Source organism: Macrobrachium nipponense, chromosome 22 (assembly GCF_015104395.2).
Source record: "Macrobrachium nipponense isolate FS-2020 chromosome 22, ASM1510439v2, whole genome shotgun sequence".
In the NCBI taxonomy this organism is placed as follows: Eukaryota; Metazoa; Arthropoda; class Malacostraca; order Decapoda; family Palaemonidae; genus Macrobrachium; species Macrobrachium nipponense.
The window spans coordinates 51,314,939-51,335,947 of NC_087213.1; the positions used below are offsets into that span (position 1 = coordinate 51,314,939).

The 21,009-nt window shown below is 44.4% G+C and overlaps 1 protein-coding gene across 1 annotated transcript; it reads right to left on the reverse strand.

The window, feature by feature from the left end:
• Positions 1–606: 606 nt before the first annotated feature.
• On the reverse strand, positions 607–17,187 carry LOC135198632 (DNA-directed RNA polymerase II subunit RPB2). The gene is made up of 2 exons (XM_064226399.1): positions 17,041–17,187; positions 607–4,224 (listed from the first exon to the last, which is right to left on the reverse strand). Exon 2 carries the CDS (start codon positions 4,192–4,194, stop codon positions 649–651), a length of 3,546 nt encoding a protein of 1,181 aa, XP_064082469.1. The 5' UTR covers positions 4,195–4,224; positions 17,041–17,187; the 3' UTR covers positions 607–648.
• Between the last annotated feature and the right edge of the window lie 3,822 nt (positions 17,188–21,009).

Here is a 21,009-nt window from a genome sequence, read left to right on the forward strand (position 1 = left end):
TCAAGATAAGAATCCTATAAATTGGTTTCAACAACCAAGGCTGGAAAAAAGCACTAGAAATTGTCAATAAATGCTTCACCCAGAATGCCTGAGACCACAGTAGTATACTGAACTGTACCTACCTACAAAATATAAGGAAAACAATAGCATTCTATGCTGTACCATTATAGTGTGATAGACCATACAAATTCTACAATAAAATATTTTTATTTCTTCTCATGAAAGCTTTGAATATTTCTTACAAAACCAAAGCACAGTTGACATTTTGTGCCATCAAAAGTAGATATGTAAATGCTGAAAAAAAAAAAAATCACATCCATACATTGCCATTGTAATAGATATACATTTGACAGAAATGTTGAGGTCACAAAATTGATACTGGTTTAAAATATATATTTTTGTCTAGGTAAGCAAATAATGACTTTGGACCTTGACCATAGATATGAGTGGCATAAAAAAATAAATGATTACATTGTAAAAGCCATCCCATTTATTAAACCTGACACTTAGGTTATTATATCTATGTCAGAATCTTTATCATCTTTAGGAGGAAAAGTATGATACCCAGAAAAAATAGTCAAGTCCAATCAACCCTTTAGAATAAATAAAAAAAAAAAAAAAAAAAAAGTTTGAAGTTTTTTGAAGTTTTTACTTCAACACCATCATCCTTGGGGCAATATTCATTGCCATAAGTTCCTGGAACAACAATTTACAGGCATAAGGAAGTCTGACTTGCGAAATTTGGGTCTTGTTACGACAGCCCTTGCACTCAAACGTATTGTTGCGTAAGTTTGCAATACACATCAAGCCACATAAATTACAAACATGAATACAGTAGGGATCACTAACTTCAAAAAGGCGTTCCTTAAGGAACTGCGCAGCACCGTGTGCAATCTGACAATCCCGTTCCATCTCTCCAAATCGCAAGCCTCCCTCTCTCGCACGACCTTCCATAGGCTGTCTGACCAATATCTGTACAGGTCCTCTTGCTCGGGAATGGATCTTGTCGTCCACCATATGCTTGAGACGCTGATAGTAAGTTGGGGTCAAGAAAATCTGGGCATTCATCTTCCTGCCTGTGTGACCACAGTACATAACCTCATTTCCTCTCAGGTGGTATCCATACTCCTGCAACAAGTTTGATATTTTCTGTACATTGACGGCATCATTGAATGGTGTTGCATCACCAATCTCCCCTTTGTTTGCACCAAGTTTCCCCTGAAGGGCTTCAATCAAGTGACCAATTGTCATACGTGACGGAATAGCGTGAGGGTTAATAATGATGTCAGGAGTAATGCCCTCAACGGTGAAAGGCATATCTTCTATTCTGTACTGGATACCGCACGTTCCCTTCTGCCCATGTCGGGAGGCAAATTTGTCACCAATCTGTGGGATGCGCACTGATCTCACACGAATTTTAGTGAAACGGTCACCATCTACATTTACTGTTAACATGACTTGATCTACAATACCAGTTTCGGAGCCCCTTAGAAAAACGCTGGCATCTCTCTTGCTGAACCGTCTCGTTTGACCTTCTAATTCATCTTCATTTTCAGGCAGGGTTATAGTTTTGCCAATGATGACATCATCACCAGACACACGCATCCCTGGAGATATGATTCCATCATCATCCAATTTATCGTAAATAGCATGCCGCATTCCCTGGCAAGTATCTCTGGATGGCTTCTCAAATACATTTTCTTCCTGTAAGCCCGAGCGCCTGGTTTCAGCATCTTTATATGACCGATAGAAACAGGAACGGAAGAATCCACGCTCTACTGCTGACAAATTCATAATAACAGAATCCTCTTGGTTGTAACCAGTGTAACACGCGATGCCCACAATAGAGTTAATTCCAGCAGGCAATTCTCGGAAACGAAGATACTCCATGGAACGAGTGGTGACGAGAGGCTTTTGAGGGTAAAACAGCACGTGAGCCAAGGTGTCCATACGCACGTGGAAATTAGTAATGTAGACACCCATAGCTTGCTTACCCATAGCACTTTGGTAAGTATTACGGGGACTCTGGTTGTGATCAGGAAATGGAATAATGGATGCACATACACCAAGGATCATGGCAGGGTGAATTTCACAGTGAGTATATGTGTTACAATAGGTTTTTTCCTCTTCCACACCCAAATCTTCCAGTGACATGGAAATCATAATTGTTTCTTCTTCTGAGCAGTCAATATATTCCACGACACCACTCGCAACTAAATCCTGCCAACTGAAATTATTATATTCTCTTTCCTTCAAGAGATCAATATGTCTTTTCTTGAGTAGTAATTTGCTGTTTTCCACCACGAGCAACGGGCGACAGATACGTCCAGCATCTGTATAGATACGGATTTCTCTGTCTCGAATATCTCTCACCATACACACCTCGGACACGATGATGTCCATCTGACGTCTCAGTTTACGCAACGTCATGATCAACTGTTCGGGATCTCTGTGAATGCCAACCCAACAACCATTTACAAAAATTTTTGTGGCATCAAGAATTGATGAAGGAGCAATTTCTTCTAAATTTTCCATTGACCACTCTTCCAAGAACTCCAAAATTGGCGCTGGTTGAGAGCCTACAGAAATGTAAGACATGAGAGCCAAATTTTTCACCAGACCGACAGCAGCACCTTCTGGGGTCTCAGCAGGGCAGATCATTCCCCACAGAGAATTGTGAAGCTGTCTTGGCTTTGCAAGTTTACCATCTCGTCCAATGGGAGAATTGACACGACGTAAATGTGACAAAGTGGAGGCAAAGGTTAACCTGTTCAACACCTGAGATACACCAGCCCTGGCCTGATGAGCCTTCTTCTGGTCTCCCCAGTTTCCTGTAGCAAGAGAATACTTCAAGCCATCTGTAATCAATTTTGGCTTCACAGCAGCATCTAACCCATATTCTTGGCCTTTGTCCAGCAGTTTCTGGGCATGCATCCGTACCTCCTTCATAAGTATTTTGAACAAGCCTTTAAACAACAGTGCCATGAGAGGACCAGCCAAATCCAAACGCTTATTACCGTAGTGATCACGATCGTCAAGTTCACGACGACCCAGGGCTGCTAACAGGAGTCGATGAACCATATAACCCAGGAAATAGGCCTTCTTTGTTTCACAGAAATCAGATACACCAACATGAGGCAACATTTCCTTCTGAAGAATTTCCCTGGCATACTTTATTCGCTTTTCTTTTGACACACCGGGTCTAGCACCACGTCCTCCAATGAAATTCAAGGCTACATTCTGCTCCTGAATCACAAAAGCCTCATCAAGAGAAGGCTTGACCATTTCCATCATTTCAGGGTCATCAAAATCATAAATAATGTGTTCCAAAATATCTCTGTCTGCTACAAACCCAAGAGCACGGAAAACAATCATGATAGGAATCTCCTGTTTAATGTAAGGAAGAACGCCAATAATACGCTGTCCAATGGCCGACTTTTTAGCACTACTACCACCTCTGGCCATCATGTTCACCCACAGAGTGGATACTGGACGAGCTGAATGTTCAATTCCAGAACGAATCTCACACTTATAAGCATACTTACCGTCTTTCATGCTGAACACATACACAGTGTTCGTTGCCATTTTCTCCTGAGCAATGAGAACTTTCTCAGACCCGTTGATTACAAAATAACCTCCAGGATCCAAGGGACACTCATTAACTTCATGGAGATCACGATCAGTCAGACCACTGAGTAGGCAATAGGTTGACCTAAGCATGATGGGAATTTTACCTATGTATATCTTCTCTTCTTTATGTTCAATTGGTTTCTCACCATCTTTGATCACTGTTTTCACAATGTCCACATAAAGGGGCGACGAATATGTCAGGTTCCTCAAACGTGCTTCGTTCGGCATCATGCTATAATTGTAGCCGTCCTTCTCCCAGTTGGTTGGTTTGCTCAGGTAAATCTGCTCAAACTTTAACAAATGTCTTGGGGGAGTCTCTAATTCTCCACCAACATGCTGTGCTTCAGCCTGCAGATCTATGGCAGGAGAATCTTCCACTATCCTTTGGATGGTCATGGTTATAAATTCATCGAAAGAATCCAGCTGCTGTCGCACAAGGCCCTTCTCATCAAAGTAAGACGAAATGACAAGCCAACAGGCCTCCTGCCAGATGTCTGGGGATATTTCATCGCCTTCCTCCTCTCCATACGCCAGATCCTCCTCGATGTCAGCGTAGGCCATCATCTTGGCGGATCTTTATGGATGCAGCAGTTCCTGAAAATAAAAGTACTGGGTGAAAATATGAATAACACAATATTCAAAATTGTAATGTATATGCAACTCTAAAATTAGCAACAAACATATTCAATTCAATGTGAGATGTACTGTAATACTATAGCAGGATATTATTACATCAACTTACAACCTATGCAACTTACGACAAATTGACTTTATGACCACTACGAGCCAACAAGGAATCAGAGGAATTTATTTCTGGTGATAGAAATTCATTTCTCAATGTGGTTCAGATCCCACAATAAGATGTAGGTCCTACTGCTAAGTAAGCAATTGGTTCTTAGCCACGTAAAAATATCTAACCCTTCGGGCCAGCCCTAGGAGAGCTGTTAATCAGCTCAGTGGTCTGGTAAAACTAAGCTGACGACCATTACGAGACAGACTACAAATATGTGGCTGTCACTATGCTCAGAAATGACAATTTGTCCAAAATTGCATTTTTCCTAACTATACAAACCTGAGGTCCTTTTACAATAGGAAGATACTAGCGGCAGCTGGATAGGTCGTAAGCTTTCGAACAAGGGGTTCGGTAGTTAACTGCTTGTCCGACAGGCGCGCGCGCGCGACTGGGAGGTAAACAAATCACTTTTGCTTTGGCCCAAGCAAAAACTGCAGAGTGAGGGGTGGCATGAGGTGGGGCTATGTGTAAAAGGACCTCAGGTTTGTATAGTTAGGAAAAATGCAATTTTGGACAAATTGTCATTTGTTCCGACACGGCATACAAACCTTCGGTCCTTTTACAATAGGAAGACTCATTCTTGGTGGGGTGGAATCTGAGTCTTTTGTGAACAGACTGGTGTTCGCCCAACCTTGGAAGCCTCCCTGGTCGTAAGAGCGAGGGAGGGATCCAAGCCTCTGTCCGATTGATCGGGGTGTGCACCGCAGGATCAATGGTCAGACCTCTGGACCGAGTACTAATGAGAGGGGCATGCGCATCTCTTCGTACCAGCAATGCAAGAACTGTTCCTGTACAGGAGCAAATATAAAGTCATGGGTTTGACTCTTGTAGGCATCCACTTCCCCCCCTTGTAGAAGGAAGTGGTGGATATTCTGCTCCTATCCCTAGTGAAAGGGATAGGATGGGGCTCTGTCATATAGCTGACCTGCATCTCGTCCTCATCCAGCGTAGTGACGACATGGCCCTCTGCCCACAGGTAGAGGGGAAGGAAAAGATGGAAGAGAGAGCCAGTCACTCACTCACTCACACATCCTCCACACAGTCACACCAGGACTCGATGCTGTTCAGCCTGCGAGGGTCTGGGTTAGCTACACAACTTGTTGAGCCAGCCACCACGGGTCCCAAGGAAAAGGTATCCAAGGACCTGTGGGCAATATCCCGAAGGTAGAAGGACGTAAAGGTAGTCTGGTTAGACCAGACCCCTGCCTTCAGGACCTGCGCCACGGAGAAGTTCTTGCGAAACGCCAACGAGGGGCCAATACTTCTGACTTCGTGAGCTCTCGGACGGGACGTACGGATGTCGTCACTACCATCAGCCTCATACGCCCTCCTGATGACCTCACGCAGCCAGAATGAAAGAGTGTTCTTGGATACTTCTTTCTTGGTGACCCCGGTGCTAACGAAGAGGCGTCGACACTCAGGCCTGAGGTGTCGAGTTCTCTTCAGATAGCGCCGTAGCGCCCTCACAGGACAAAGCAGCATCTCATCCGCATCATTATCGGTGAAGTCCAATAGGGAGGGAATCGTGAATGACTCGAACCTGTCATCAGGGACTGACGGTTTCTGAGTCTTCGCAACGAAGTTCGGGACGAAATCGAGCGTCACGGATCCCCATGCCCCTGGAGTGTCGTACATCATAGGAAAGACCATGAAGTTCCCCTACTCTCTTCGCCGATGCCAGGGCCAGCAAGAAGAGGGTCTTGAGGGTCAGATCCCTGTCTGACGACTCTCGGAGTGGCTCGAACGGTGTTCGAGTCAGACTCCTAAGGACGAGAGTCACGTCCCACGCAGGGGGCCTGATTTCCCTGGGTGGGCAAGACCTCTCGAAGCTCCTCATCAGCAAGGAGATCTCGAACGAGTTCGAGATGTCCAACCCCCTCAGTTTCAGGACGAGCGCCAAGGCGGCTCTGTATCCTTTAACTGTGGGGACTGAGAGGAGCTTCTCTCGGCGAAGAAACACGAGGAAATCCGCTACCTGCTGAAGAGTGGCTCTGAGAGGAGATAGACCCCGTCTACGACACCAACCACAGAAGACGGCCCACTTCCCCTGGTACACAATGCAGAGGACTGACGGACGTTTCCAGCCATCTCTGTTGCTGCGCTACGAGAAAAGCCTCTCGTTCGCAAGAGATGGTGGATAACAGCCAGCCGTAAGACGTAGGGGACTGGACTGCTCGGTGGTAGCCGCTCGACGTGTGGCTGGGCAGAAGGTTGTGCCAAGGGGGAATCTCTCTCGGTTTCTCCCGCCCTTTGCCGAGAAGAGCCAGCAGGTCCGGATACCAAATGGCCTGTGCCATTTGGGAGCCACCAGGATCATCCTGAGATTCGGGGTGACCAGCGCTCGACTGATCACCTTGCGAATCAGGCTGAACGGGGAAAGGCATAGGCGAAGAGGTTGTCCCACGGGTGTTGAAGAGCGTCCTCTGCAGCTGCCCATGGGTCCGGCACGGCCGAGAAGAACACCTGGAGCTTCCTGTTGTGCCGGGTGGCGAACAGATCCACGACTGGTCGCCCCCACAGGTCGAAAAGCCTTTCCGCCACGTCCTGGTGTAGAGACCATTCGGTCCCTATATCACCTGATCCCGACGGCTGAGCGTGTCTGCTACTACATTCCTCTTCCCTGGAATGTAGCGTGCCGACAGCTCTATTGAGTGTGGCCTGAGCCCACTCGTGCACCTGCCGAGTCACTGGTACAACGGGAGAGACACTAGGCCCCCCTGTTTGTTGACGTAAGCCACCACCGTGGTGTTGTCGCACATCAACACCACTGAGTGTCCCATCAAGCGGTCCTGAAACTCTTGGAGAGCGAGGAACGCTGCCTTGAGTTCCAGTACATTGATGTGAAGGTGCTTGTCGTTCTCGTCCCACACTCCTGAAGTCAGCAACTCCTCCAGGTGTGCGCCCCATCCCTCGGTCGATGCGTCTGAGAACAGCGTGCATGTCCGGGGGGGGAGTGCGCAGAGGCACTCCTCTTAAAGAGGTTCCTGTCGTCGAGCCACCAGGCTAGGTCCTGCCTCACCTCCTGTGTCAGTGACACTGGAAAGCTTGGGGGATCCGTCGCCTGTGACCAACTCTCCTTTAGCCTCCATTGAAGAGACCGCAGGTGAAGACGCCCGTGAGGGACTAACTTCTCGAGTGACGACAGGTGTCCGATCACGACTTGCCATCGCTGAGCTACCTGTTTTCCTGCCGAGACAGGAACTGGTTGGCTGCCTCTCTGAATCTGCTGATCCGCGAGTCTGCGGGGAAGACTCGCCCTGCTACCGTGTCGATCAGCATACCCAGGTACTTCATCCTCTGCTTGGGCTCGAGATCGGACTTCTCGAAGTTCACAACGATCCCCAGATCGCGACAGAACTCGAGCAGTCGATCCCTGTCCTGTAGCAACTGCGAGCTGGGAGCTCGCCAGGACTAACCAATCGTCGAGATACCTCATCAGACGTATCCCGTGCGAATGGGCCCAAGCAGACACCAGAGTGAACACTCGCGTGAACACCTGTGGGGCGGTTGAGAGACCGAAGCACAGTGCCCTGAACTGGTACACCGTCCCGTCGAGGATGAAGGCGGAGGGTACTTTCTGGAGGACTGATGAATGGGTATTTGGAAATACGCATCCTTCAAGTCCACTGAAAGCATGAAATCGTTCTCCCTGATGGAGTCGAGCACTGAGCGTGCCGTCTCCATCGTGAACCGGGTCTGGCGAACAAACCGGTTCAGGGGAGAGAGATCTATCACCGGGCGCCATCCTCCACCGTAGACTTTTCCACAGGAAGAGTCGACTGTAAAAGCCCGGTGACTGATCCGTGACGATCTCTACAGCTCTCTTGCTCAGCATGGTCTTGATCTCCTGTCTGAGTGCTACGTCCTTCGGTGACCCGGGGACATACGACTGCTGTTGGACCGGGTTGGAGGTGAGGGGTGGCCGAGATTCGAAGGGTAATAGATATCCCTCCCGAAGGACATCTACAATCCAGGTCTCGGCGCCGTAGCGCTGCCAAGTTGCCCAATGGCTGGCCAGGCACACACTTCCGGCAGCAGGTGAGGGGGAACGCCGTCCCTAGCGTTTCCCCCCTTTCTTCGACTTCTTCCCAGAGCCTCCACGGGATGAGGAGGGCTGGGAGGAGGGCTGGTTACGGCCCCCCTTGCTAGAAGTCGAAGAAGACAGAGTCATTCCTCGGGGCTTCGACGCAGCAACCGTCTTAGCAGCCGAGGAAGCGCTAGCCGAGCTCTTAGACTTGGCCCGCAGTACCGAGGCTGCCCAGAAGCCTTCGAGACTGCCTGGTGAACCAGACGGTCCACTGTCATCAGTGCGCCGTCTGTCCACCGCAGCGTCCACCATCTCTCCTGGGAAGAGAGACGTGGAACTCCGTAAAGGTCCGTTTCGAAGTCCCAATGCCGCTTCACGCCCGGCCGCCCTGGAAACCCGAGTAAGGACAGCGTCCCTTCGTCGGAGGACCAGGTTGGCCCACAGGTTCACCGTCTGGTGGGCAAGGAAAGAGATGGCTCTTCCCCCAGACTGGCAAAGTCTCCTGAAGGCCGAGTCATCTTCGGGAGAAATTCCCCCGGAGTTGGCTGCGACCTTAGATACTGTGAGGGACCACAGATCTAGCCAGGAGACGGCCTGGAAAGCTGCCATGGCGGTAGATTCCAGGCCTAGTGCCTCTTGCTGCGAGAACCACAGGTTCTCGGACAGGAGCTGTTGCAGAGACACCCGGAGTCAGCCTAGCTAACTCCGGGTTCACCTGTTTTGGGCGCATCGGATCTTCAGATGGCACGTAAAACCGCCGCTGTCGTAGCAGAGGAGGTGGAAGTAGCTTGCTAGACCTGCCAGACTTCAGAGAACCGTCCTGTCCAGAGACAAGCGATTCGACTTGGTCCAGCACTGAGTCAGCCAGCTCTGATCGCGGCAAACCCACCGTCGGTCTGGGTTCCCTCTTCGGGCCCCAGAACGACTCGAGCCGGGACGTCGGCTCGGATGGTGGGAGCGGCGATCCTTCCCCGAGGTCGTTGTGCTGACGAATCAGCGCAATAACCTCGGCAAAGTTCCTCTGGATCTCTGGAGTGACTGCATCCTGTGGAGTCGGACCGTCCAGTCCCTCAAACAGGAGCACCTCCCGAGACCCTCCTCCCTCAAGGAGAGGAGCAGCGACAGCCCCCTCTCGGTTCTCCTCCAACCACCTGTGCGTACGACCTGGCTGGTCCGAGAACCGAGCCTGGTACGTACGACGACGTGGCGGGATCCTGAAGGGCGCACCCTTCACGATCACTCCTCAATACCTCGCCCCTCCCGGTGTAACCCGAGGAGGTTGAAGGTATGGGAGAGGCAGACCTGACGCTCTCTCCTCGCTCACTGGCAGAACCAGCGGGCTTGGAGACTGCAGGCGATCGTCAACCCGCGGTGGCGATCGAGCTGCGACCTAGTCGAGCCGTCTCGCTGTGGAGAACGGCTCGACCGAGAACAGCGGCCCGGTCTCGTGTGTCAGAGGAGCTGGTGCTGGTCGCCGTACCCGATCGCTCTCTGTGAGAGCGACGGTCAGGCGACCGGCGAGCTCCACTGTCACGGTGAGACCGGTGCGTATCCTCACGGTGCGTCAGTTCGCTGGTACCAGCCGTGGCTGGTGCCGACGAACGGGGGGACCTCTTCCCAGCCTCAGCCCGTGGCCGGTCATGGACCGTCACGTCCGCCCGGGTAGCCAGCTGCTCGCCGCGAGAGCGAGAGCTGGTCTGGTGAGAGTCGCGTGAGCGGCTGTCACCAGTCTTCCGCTCCGTGCCGTGAACCTGACGCTGAGCGGACTCAGAGGTCTGGTTCCTGGCTGCACGGTCGCTGGTAGGCGACCGTACACTCGGTACCTCTCGCGCACGAGCGGCCGAGCCGGATCCTGCTGCTGTGGCCGAACCACTGACAGCAGGTGAGGAAGTGCCGGTGTTAGCCGGCACCCCTCTGGTCCCCGTAGTCTTCTTCCTTGCGGGAGAAGAGACGGGTCCTGCTCCCGAAGGAGCAGGGCGACCAGCGGAAGAACCCCCCGTCTCACCAGAGCGAGACGGGCCCTTAGAAGCTCCCGAAGGAGACTTCTTAGGGGGGGGGGAGGGCGACCTTCTTCTTCTTAGGCGGGGGAGCCTTAGAAGAAGAAGGGGAAGGGGAAGGCGGCAGACGACGACGACGACGAAGAAGACGATGAAGACGACGACGACACCTTCCTCCTCTTCTTCTTCTTCTTCGTCAACCTCCTCAGGACCGACGTCAGGTCTGTCATCCAGGACGGAGCCGGGGCTGCTGTTGCCGAAGCAACAGGGCCCGGACGTACCTGTCCGAACAGACCAGCATCGGGAGCAGCGGCGCCAGGAACAGGAACAACATCAGCAGGTGCGAGCATCACAGGAACGGCAGTAGAGACGGCAGGAGCAGGAACAGGAACAGCAGCGGTGGTCACGGCAGGTACGGCAGACTGAGAGGGTGGTACAGCTGGTCGAACCAGCGGCACAGACGTCATCGGTACCGGTGGGAGGTCCAGGGGCGAGCTCTTCGGGCACATGAAGTCCGGTCGCGGCAGCACGGCAAACCCAGGTGGCGGCATCACACTCCCCCGAGTTACGGCGACTGGCCCCTGCACCGATGTTGTGGGTGTTACAGAGACCGCGTGCTGGGTGTACACCAGATGAGGAGGTGACGCGTAGCCGGGTGTTGTCAGGGTCGTGGTGGTGGTTGTGACCGTTGCATGCGTAACCGCCACGGAGCCAGCGAGATGATAGAGCAGCCCCTGGACACTCGGCACGCCCTGCAGTCCCAACGATGCCCACACCTGTCCGAGGTCATCCTTCACGGCAACCGCACCTGAGGAGGCAAAAGTCGGGTGATTAGAAGGATCCTCTACCCGCTCGCGCGAAGACGAGCGGATAGAGGACCCCGAATACAACTCTACGTCGGGGTATCTAGCGCCCTCCTCCACACTCGACACGTCGGGAGAGGAGAAGGACCTAGACACCCCCCCCGAAGGGGAAGGCGCGAGACGTGGAAGTTGAGCGGGCGGCAGGAAAGAAGACGAAGTGTCCGTCACCAAAGGAGTCGCGGGAGAGCTTTCCGACGACTCCTTTGCAGGCCTTCGCTTCTTCCTGCCCTCATACAATGTCCACTGCGCCTCCGACCAGTCAATACACACATCACAGGGCTCGGCCCGGGTGCATTCGCGCCCCCGGCACCGAGCACACAAAACATGAGGGTCAATCTCCGGGAATGATCTAAACTTCCCGCATTTGCGCCCTTCGATACCCGGGCAAAGTCTCCTTGGGGTAGCGAGGCGAGGAGATTCCATCATTATTCACTTGCAGGAGTAATTAATATGAGAAGAGAGAATAATTGTACTTACAAGCTCTTTCATACACAATTACAAACAAACTTAGAAAGCAAACGACGAGCAGCGGGCAGAGAGCGAACACACACGTCCATCCACTGTGAGGCCGAAAGCAAAAGTGGTTTGTTTACCTCCCAGTCGCGCGCGCGCGCCTGTCGGACAAGCAGTTAACTACCGAACCCCTTGTTCGAAAGCTTACGACCTATCCAGCTGCCGCTAGTATCTTCCTATTGTAAAAGGACCGAAGGTTTGTATGCCGTGTCGGAACAAGCAAATGTTCAGTAGGCTAGATGCAAACTGTCACACATTCCACCAGACTTATCAAACTTTAGGATTATCTATTGATTTACTGCTATTTCTTATAATTACAGGCAGTCCCCAGGTTACGATGGGGGTCCGTTCTTGAGACACGTCGTAACCTGAAAATCGTTGTAAGCCGGAACATCGTCAAAAATCGTAAGAAACCCTTACTTTTAATGCTTTGGGTGCATTGAAAACTATGTAAACTGCATTGTTATTGCATTTCTCATCCAAAAAACCTTCAAATATTGATGATTTTGCATTTTTGGTTCATATTTCTTCTGGCAGATGAGCATTGTAGGCGTCGTAACCCTGGAAATAATTTCTGATGAATAAAATTGAAAAGCGCCTTAACCTCGGAACGTTGTAAGCCAAGCCCGTCGTAACCCGGAGACTGCCTGTATTAAGAACCACCTATTAGCCCTCTCTCTTACGCCGACTGGACATATTTTACGTCAACATTATTTGTCTCCCGTGTGCCGACTAGACGTATTTTACGTCGACTTACAAAAGTTTTTTTTTAAATTCGCGGAAAAATACTTATAGGCCTATCAGCCTAAAACTTTTGAATCACGCGCCTTGGGGGATGCTGGGAGTTCACGGATCAAGGTGTTGTTTTGTTTACAATCGTTACGCAGGCGCACAGGCGCGAATTTCTTTCTTGCCGCACTAAAAAGTATCTGTGACACATCTCTGAAATTATTTTGTCACTTTGACATAATTTTTGTACCATTGTAAATTAGCCGTTACATGAAGTATTATATATGAAAATGTGCGCATTTTTATGTAGAATACAACAATAAAATACTCATAATTGTAGCTTTTATCAGTTTTGAGATATTTTCATATAAATAACGATAATTGCCAAAATGTCAACCTTTGGTCAACTTTGACTCTACCGAAATGGTCGAAAAACGCAATTGTAAGCTAAAAATCTTATATTTTAGTAATATTCAATCATTTACCTTAATTTTGCAACTATTTGGAAGTCTATAGCACAATATTTTGATTTACGGTGAATTTATGAAAAAACTTTTTCCTTACGTCCGCGTTGTAACTCTTCCGAAAAAAATCATACATGCGATTGTGGTAATGTTTGCACCATTTTAAAATTAGCCGTTATAAAAAGTTTTATATATGGAAATGTGCACAATTTCATGCACAATACAACTAAAAACAACCCATGGTTGTAGCTTTCATCAGTTTTGAGATATTTTCATATAAATAATGATAATTGCCAAAATTTCAACCTTCGGTCAAATTTGACTCTACCGAAATGGTCGAAAAACGCAATTGTAAGCTAAAACGCTTATATTCTAGTAATATTCAAGCATTTACCTTCATTTTGCAACAAATTGGAAGTCTCTAGCACAATATTTCGATTTATGGTGAATTTATGAAAAAAATAACATTTTCTTTACGTCCGCGCGGTAACTCTTCCGAAAAAATCATACGTGCGATTGTCGTAATGTTTGCACCATTTTAAATTAGCCGTTACATAAAGTTTTTTATATGAAAATGTGCACAATTTCATGTAGAATACAACAAAAATAATTGAAGGTTGTAGCTTTTCTCATTTTTGAAATATTTGCATATAAATCACGATAAATAGAAAAAAAAAACACGTTCGGTCAACTTTGACTCTACCGAAATGGTCGAAAAACGCAATTGTAAGCTAAAACTCTTACAGTCTAGTAATATTCAGTCATTTATCTTCATCTTGAAACAAATTCAAAGTCTCTAGCAAAATATTTAGATTTATGGGGCATTTAAGAAAAAATCTTTCCTTCCCTCCGCGCGCGGATTCTCCGCCACAAATCTCCGAAATGCGTACGTACCATTCTCGGAATATTTGCTCCGTTTCATATTAGGCATTTCATAGAGTTTTATATATGAAAATGTGCGCAATTACATGTAGAATAAAACGAAAAATATTTGAAGGTTGTAGCTTTTCTTATTTCCGAAATAATTGCATATAAAAAATATATATATAAAAAAATTCGACATTCGGTCAACTTTAACTCATCAGATATGGTCGAAAACTGCAATTGTAAGCTAATACTCTTACAGTATAGTAATATTCAATCATTTGTCTTCATTTTGAAAGAAATTGGAAGTCTCTAGGACAATATTTAGATTTATGGTGAATTTTTGAAAAAAATATTTGTTTACGTCCGCGCGTTACGAATTCATGCATTATTTTGTGATATTATTTTCTCTGTGTTGCTTTTATCGTTTTACAATGTGTTATATACCAAAATGATCGCAATTTAGTGTAAATTACAAAGAAAAAAACAGTAACTTGTTACCTTTAACCGTTTTGCGCACAGCACGATTTGAATACAATTATATATGAAATTTCATTTTTGCGCTATCATATATCGCATTATTTATATATGATAATGATAATTTTTTTCATTTCTGATGGTTGCATACTAAACTTCAGGCAATAACAAAAAAAGGAGCCAAAAATGAACTCTTAATCTTGAAAACTAAGCGCGCTGTGATTTTTTGAAAAAAATATTTTTTCCGCTTCCGCGCTCACTCTGAAACACCTCCGGCACAAGGGAGACAATTTTTTTTTTACCGCTTCGGCGTAAGAGGGTTAGAGAGGCAGTCCCCGGTCTGGCGCCACAAAATCTGCGATTTATGGCACCACAATGGGCCAAGGTTCAGTTATCAGCGCCGTAAAGTACACACGAGTTATGGCACCATAACATGCCCAACAAAGGCGCAATTAACCTTTTATTGGCACCAAAAATCATTGAGTTTCAGTTAATGGTGACTTTCGCTCATCGGCCCCCGGCCGAGGATGGAACCCCCACTGATAACCAGGGACTGTCTGTACTTTTTTATATTTCTGTAACCATTGTACAGTGAGGAATTGTTATAACTAATAAAGGAAATACAACTGTGCAATGTAAACGTTAAACCATTCCATAGTTGAAACAATTAAGTAAAAAAATTGATAATTACAATTAAAAGTTATATAACATATGCTATACAAAAACGGTAAATGGTGAGTTGATAATCATTCATAGAATAACATAAAAATGAAGTATTTATGATAAAACAAAGTTTTATGAATATGTACTTACCTGGCAGATATATATATATAGCTATAGTCTCCATCGGTCCGGCAGATTTTTCAAAACTCGCGGCAACCGCCGAGTGGTAGGTGTTTGGTTAGGTGGTTAACAACCCTTAGAAATTACCTGGCAGTTATATATATATATATAACTGCCAGGTAATTTCTATTCATAAAAATGAAGTATTTATGATAAAACAAAGTTTTATGAATACTTACCTGGCAGTTATATATATATTTTAAGGCCCACCCACCTCCCCTCAGGAGACAGGTTGGGCAAGAGATGATCTGAGGAATAGAAAATGGGAATGGTTCCAAGTACCACCCTGTAAGGGTTGTTAACCACCTAACCAAACACCTACCACTCGGCGGTTGCCGCGAGTTTTGAAAAATCTGCCGGACCGATGGAGACTATAGCTATATATATATATCTGCCAGGTAAGTATTCATAAAACTTTGTTTTATCATAAATACTTCATTTTTATGTTATTCAATGAATGATTATCAACTCACCATTTACCGTTTTTGTATAGCATATATTATATAACTTTTAATTGTAATTATCAATTTTTTTACTTAATTTTTTCAACTATGGAATGGTTTAACGTTTACATTGCACAGTTGTATTTCCTTTATTAGTTATAACAATTCCTCACTGTACAATGGTTACAGAAATATAAAAAAGTACAGACAGTCCCTGGTTATCAGTGGGGGTTCCATCCTCGGCCGGGGGCCGATGAGCGAAAGTCACCATTAACTGAAACTCAATGATTTTTGGTGCCAATAAAAGGTTAATTGCGCCTTTGTTGGGCATGTTATGGTGCCATAACTCGGTGTGTACTTACGGCGCTGATAACTGAACCTTGGCCCATTGTGGTGCCATAAATCGCAGATTTTGTGGCGCCAGACCGGGGACTGCCTCTCTAACCCTCTTACGCCGAAGCGGTAAAAAAAAAATTGTCTCCCTTGTGCCGGAGGTGTTTCAGAGTGAGCGCGGAAGCGGAAAAAATATTTTTTTCAAAAAATCACAGCGCGCTTAGTTTTCAAGATTAAGAGTTCATTTTTGGCTCCTTTTTTTGTTATTGCCTGAAGTTTAGTATGCAACCATCAGAAATGAAAAAAATTATCATTATCATATATAAATAATGCGATATATGAGCGCAAAAATGAAATTTCATATATAATTGTATTCAAATCGTGCTGTGCGCAAAACGGTACTTTTTTTGGGATTGTCCACGCTGATTGTACATGGTCCACTCTGGACCCTACAGTTTTTTACCCTACGTTTGACACCGTTTTCACTTCCCTCTGTTTAAATCTTAAAATTTGGCCTTAATTTCTAACTTTGGAGAAAATACTTACTTCGAAAGGAGAGTAGAGGTCTTTAGCTCCGTTTCTCACCAACAACAAAGTCGCGACTGATGCCCATTACTGATGTCAGGACGCGTTATAATGTACTTTTTTTGGGATTGTCCACACTGATCGTACATGGTCCACTCTGTATCCTACGGTGTTTTACCCTAGTAGGTTACGCCATTCGGCATAGCTAACCTTGGCTAACCTAGGCCCAATTTACAAAGCCGACATCTGTAAGCATATGAGGGAACGTTATCCAATTAGGTGTAGGTCTATTTCAGGTTATCCTAAAGGGTATAGATACTAGTGATTTAAAATATATTTGATCTAGATTTCAATTAAATACCTATGCTACGTTAAAATAGGGTCTCCTACGACCATGATCGCATAGGGTTACTAGCTATGACCCGGCCATTTAAAAATGTCAAGCGCCGCCATTTAAACGATTCTGTGTTGAAATAACGCATTGCAGAGCCTTAATACACGACACGGAATAAAAAAAATGCGTTTAATTTTCGTCTTACCGTCGTAAATTAGCAGAAAATCTTAGTTGTTCTGAACGTTATGCGGACATCCAACAATAACATCAAAGTTTTAAACTCTACCTCACGGTAGAGGTCGCAGTCAGTCTAATATTGTCTCTTTCTAAATGGTGCAGTTTAATTCAGCTCGGTCTCACAGAATACGATTTCTATTCCGTTATTTAACTCTCCTTTAATATAGTGTTTATCAGTCATGGCAGGTGTATCACAAATAATGAAAAAAAATAACTTTCGTCGAAACTTCGTGACGTAATCCTCACTACAGGAAGTAGAATATTACAGTTTAAAATTTATATGCATACAATGTTTAACTAGACAAAAGTTAGCAGAAATAGAAAGTGTTATAGACAATGATAATAAGATATTTTGTTTAACTGAAACTCATCAGAAACTAGACATATTAACATTAAGTCTTCTTCTTCTTCTTCCCAGCTGGTTCCCATTTTTATATGAGGTCGCCGTTTCGGATGAGCCGTTTCCATCTATTTCTATCCTGCGCTTCTGCCTCATCAATTCCCTTCTCATGTAAGTCTCCTCTCACACAGTCCTTCTATCTCTTTCTTGGTCTCCCTCTTTTTCTTCTTCCTTAAACCTCCATCCCCATAGTATGTCTCCCAGCGTGGTCCTCATCTCTCCTCAACAGGTTTCCATACAAATTAGCATTCAGTAAAGGTATCAATAAAATAGAAAATATGAGGGAGATGAAAGACAAAAAAGGAGGGTTAATGATGCTATATAGAAACAGTGATAACAGAGTTAAAAATGCTAAATGTAAAATATACAATATTATTAATATTTTGTTGTTATGCTATCAGTAGGAAATACAGAGGAGGATAAGAATAGAGATAAAGCAATAAAATTGGAATGTGAAAACATTATTAAAAACATAAATGACCAAGAATTATTATTAATATTAGAAGATTTTAATGGCCATGTACGTTTCTTAGGCCACCAGAATACAGACAGAAATGGGGAAATAATACTAGAATGGATGAATGAGCATAGGATAATACTACTTAATGGAGAAAAGACAGATGCATTGGAGTCTACACATGGGAGAGGATGCAGATGAAAAATGTAATAGATTTTGCTTTAGCCAATGAGAAGGTCTATGAAAATTTTGAGGAGATGGTAATTGTTGAAGACAAAAATGAATTTGATATCTCTGACCATAACCTAATTACCATTAACTTGACATTCAAAGGACAGAACAAGAATCTCAACCATGGTAAATGGAAGGAAGTAAAATACTTCAAAACAGATGAAGGCAGCCTAAATGACTTTATTCAAAAACTAGAAGAGATCTTAATAGGTAAAGACATGGACAGAATCTCAGAAATGGACTTACCAATAAGAGAAGTAGCAGAAGACAAGTTAATGAGAACATATAGGAGAAAGATTCTAGTAGAGGAAAAAATAGAAGAGCAACCCTGGTTCAATGAAGAAATAAGAATAGGTATTAAGGAAAGGAAAGCGCTGAATAGGAAGAAAAGGAATGAGAGAGACAATGTCGTAAAGGAAAGTCTAGAGAAGAAATATATGCAAAAAAAAAAAGAAGTGCAGCTATTAATAAAAGAAGAAATAACAATTTATGAAAAGAAAATAACAGAAGAAATAAGAACAAACAAAAATAAAGAGCTCTGGGAAAATATTGGAAAGTTAAGAAATAGGCAAAAACAAGAAAAGAAGTGATACATTTATATAATGATCAGGGAAGCAAGCTAAGTGAGAAATAAAATAAAGGAAATCTGGAATGAAGAGAAAAGGATGGAATATGAGAATGAAATGGCAGAAGTAGATGATTTCAAAAGAATTGGAGACTATAGATTCCCAAAGGTACTAAGAGAACACATGGACCTATTGATGGAATACAAAAGGAAGATAATACCAATACAGGAACCTCTGATAACCGAGGAAAAAGTCATAGCGTGCCTAAGTAAGCTCAAAGCAAAAAAAGCTGAAGGCCCAGATGCAATCAAACCAGAGCTTTGCATTGCATTAATGAAGAGCAAAACCTGTATAGAAGTATTGGTTAGATGCTACAACAAGGAGCTAGAAATCAAAGAAAAGCCTGATTCTTGGAAGAAATCGAGAACGAAAAGGATCGAAAAGAAAAGGAAACCAAGGGCTAAGGATCTAAGGCCAATAGCTGTATTAAATATATCATACAAAGTATTCATGATGCCGATAAAAGACGAAACTGAAGCACACCTCAGAATGAATGAAGAAAATCACGAATGCCAAGCAGGATTCACAGGAGGGAGTAGGATTGAAGATAATATCCTTACACTACAATATTGTGTAGAAGAGAGTTATAGGAATAGAAAACCTTTAATAGTAATAGCTATCGATTAAAGTAAAGCCTTTGACTCGGTAAAAAGAGAAGTTATGATCGAAGTCATGAAACAGTTCAAAATACATTAAAAAATCATAGAGCCAGTAGCTAACATATACGAAGGGGGTAGCACACTAATAGACCTAGGGGAGGGAGTTGAACATGAAATGGAAATTATCAGTGGAATTAGGCAAGGGTGCACAGGTTCTACATCACTTTTCAAATTGATGACATATTCAATAATTAGGAAAATGGAGGAGGAGGGGACAGGATTCGAAAACGAATTAGCACAGATAGGGACACTTTTCTTCGCTGACGATGGGTTCGTATTAGCAGGAAATATAGAAGATGCAAGGAAAAATATAAAATTTTAATTTATAAAGGAAACAAATGTGGGCTAGAAATAAATAAAGAGAAAAGCAGCATCATTATTTTCAATATGAAGGAAAAACCAGAAGAGATTGAGATATAAAAGCGAGGGAGAATGTAACATATTTAGGAATTAAGGTAAACGATACTAGAAATCTGTTTAAGCTACAGAAAAAGGAAATGATGGACAAAGCACAGAAGTTAGCCAACCTAACCTATTCCAGTGCTTATATGTAAAACATTCTGGAAAAATATAGCTCTGCCATCAATCTTATATGGAACCAATGTAGTTAATTTAACAGATACAGAAATAAAAAAATTGCAAAGAATAGAGAATGGGGTTTATAGAAAAATATCAGAAGCTTGTAGAAGTACAGTAGTAGCCACATTAAGGGGGGAGATAGGAGCATCTTCCATGACAAGCAGAATTATAAGTGGAAAGCTAAGTTATGTAAATAATACTATAAATGGACAGAAAGAGTTATTGAAGAAAATAATTATAGATATGCAAGAAAAAGAAAGAAAATGGTGGAAAACAGTGGAAAAGTACAGTGATGCTCAAATCTCATGCGACATGTTTCCATAGGATTTCGTTCAAAATTCACTATCTGGCAACCTAACATGCTCTATATCTAATTATTATTTAAATGCGGAAACGCGATTATTCAATACAATAAGGTCATAATATGCTTCATAAGAGTGAAATCTGTCATATATTTCAAAATTGTAAGAAAATGTCATGTGTAGCAAATTTCAGAAAAATCTCTTACGAAACATTTTCAAAACTTTCGTTCACACATCGCTGAAGCATTTGACCAAAATGAAGTTATCATCAAGCATCAGCTCAAATGTTAAATAAAAAAAAACGAAAAAAATTGTCATTGCATTAACAATGTTTCAAAAGGAAGCATAAAATTTTCACTAGTCTTATTTGACTGCTTTTACACCTCACTGCTGAAAAAAATGTAAAAATGTATATACAAAAGTAGAATGCGCCCACCGATATCAACGTGTGAAGGGAGCGTGTGTGATGGATCATTAGTGTCGGTGCAACAACAACCACCCAGTGTAACATAAGTAGGTCTGCACTGACTAGCGACAGTGAAATTATCTTGAATACATTTACTTTAAATGTTTTAGAAGAATATTATGACATACATAATTATTTGTTATAATTCTTAAATATTTAAAAAATGATGGCATACTTGCAAATATTCGCATATGCAAGTATTCTTTTGTCAAAGCCA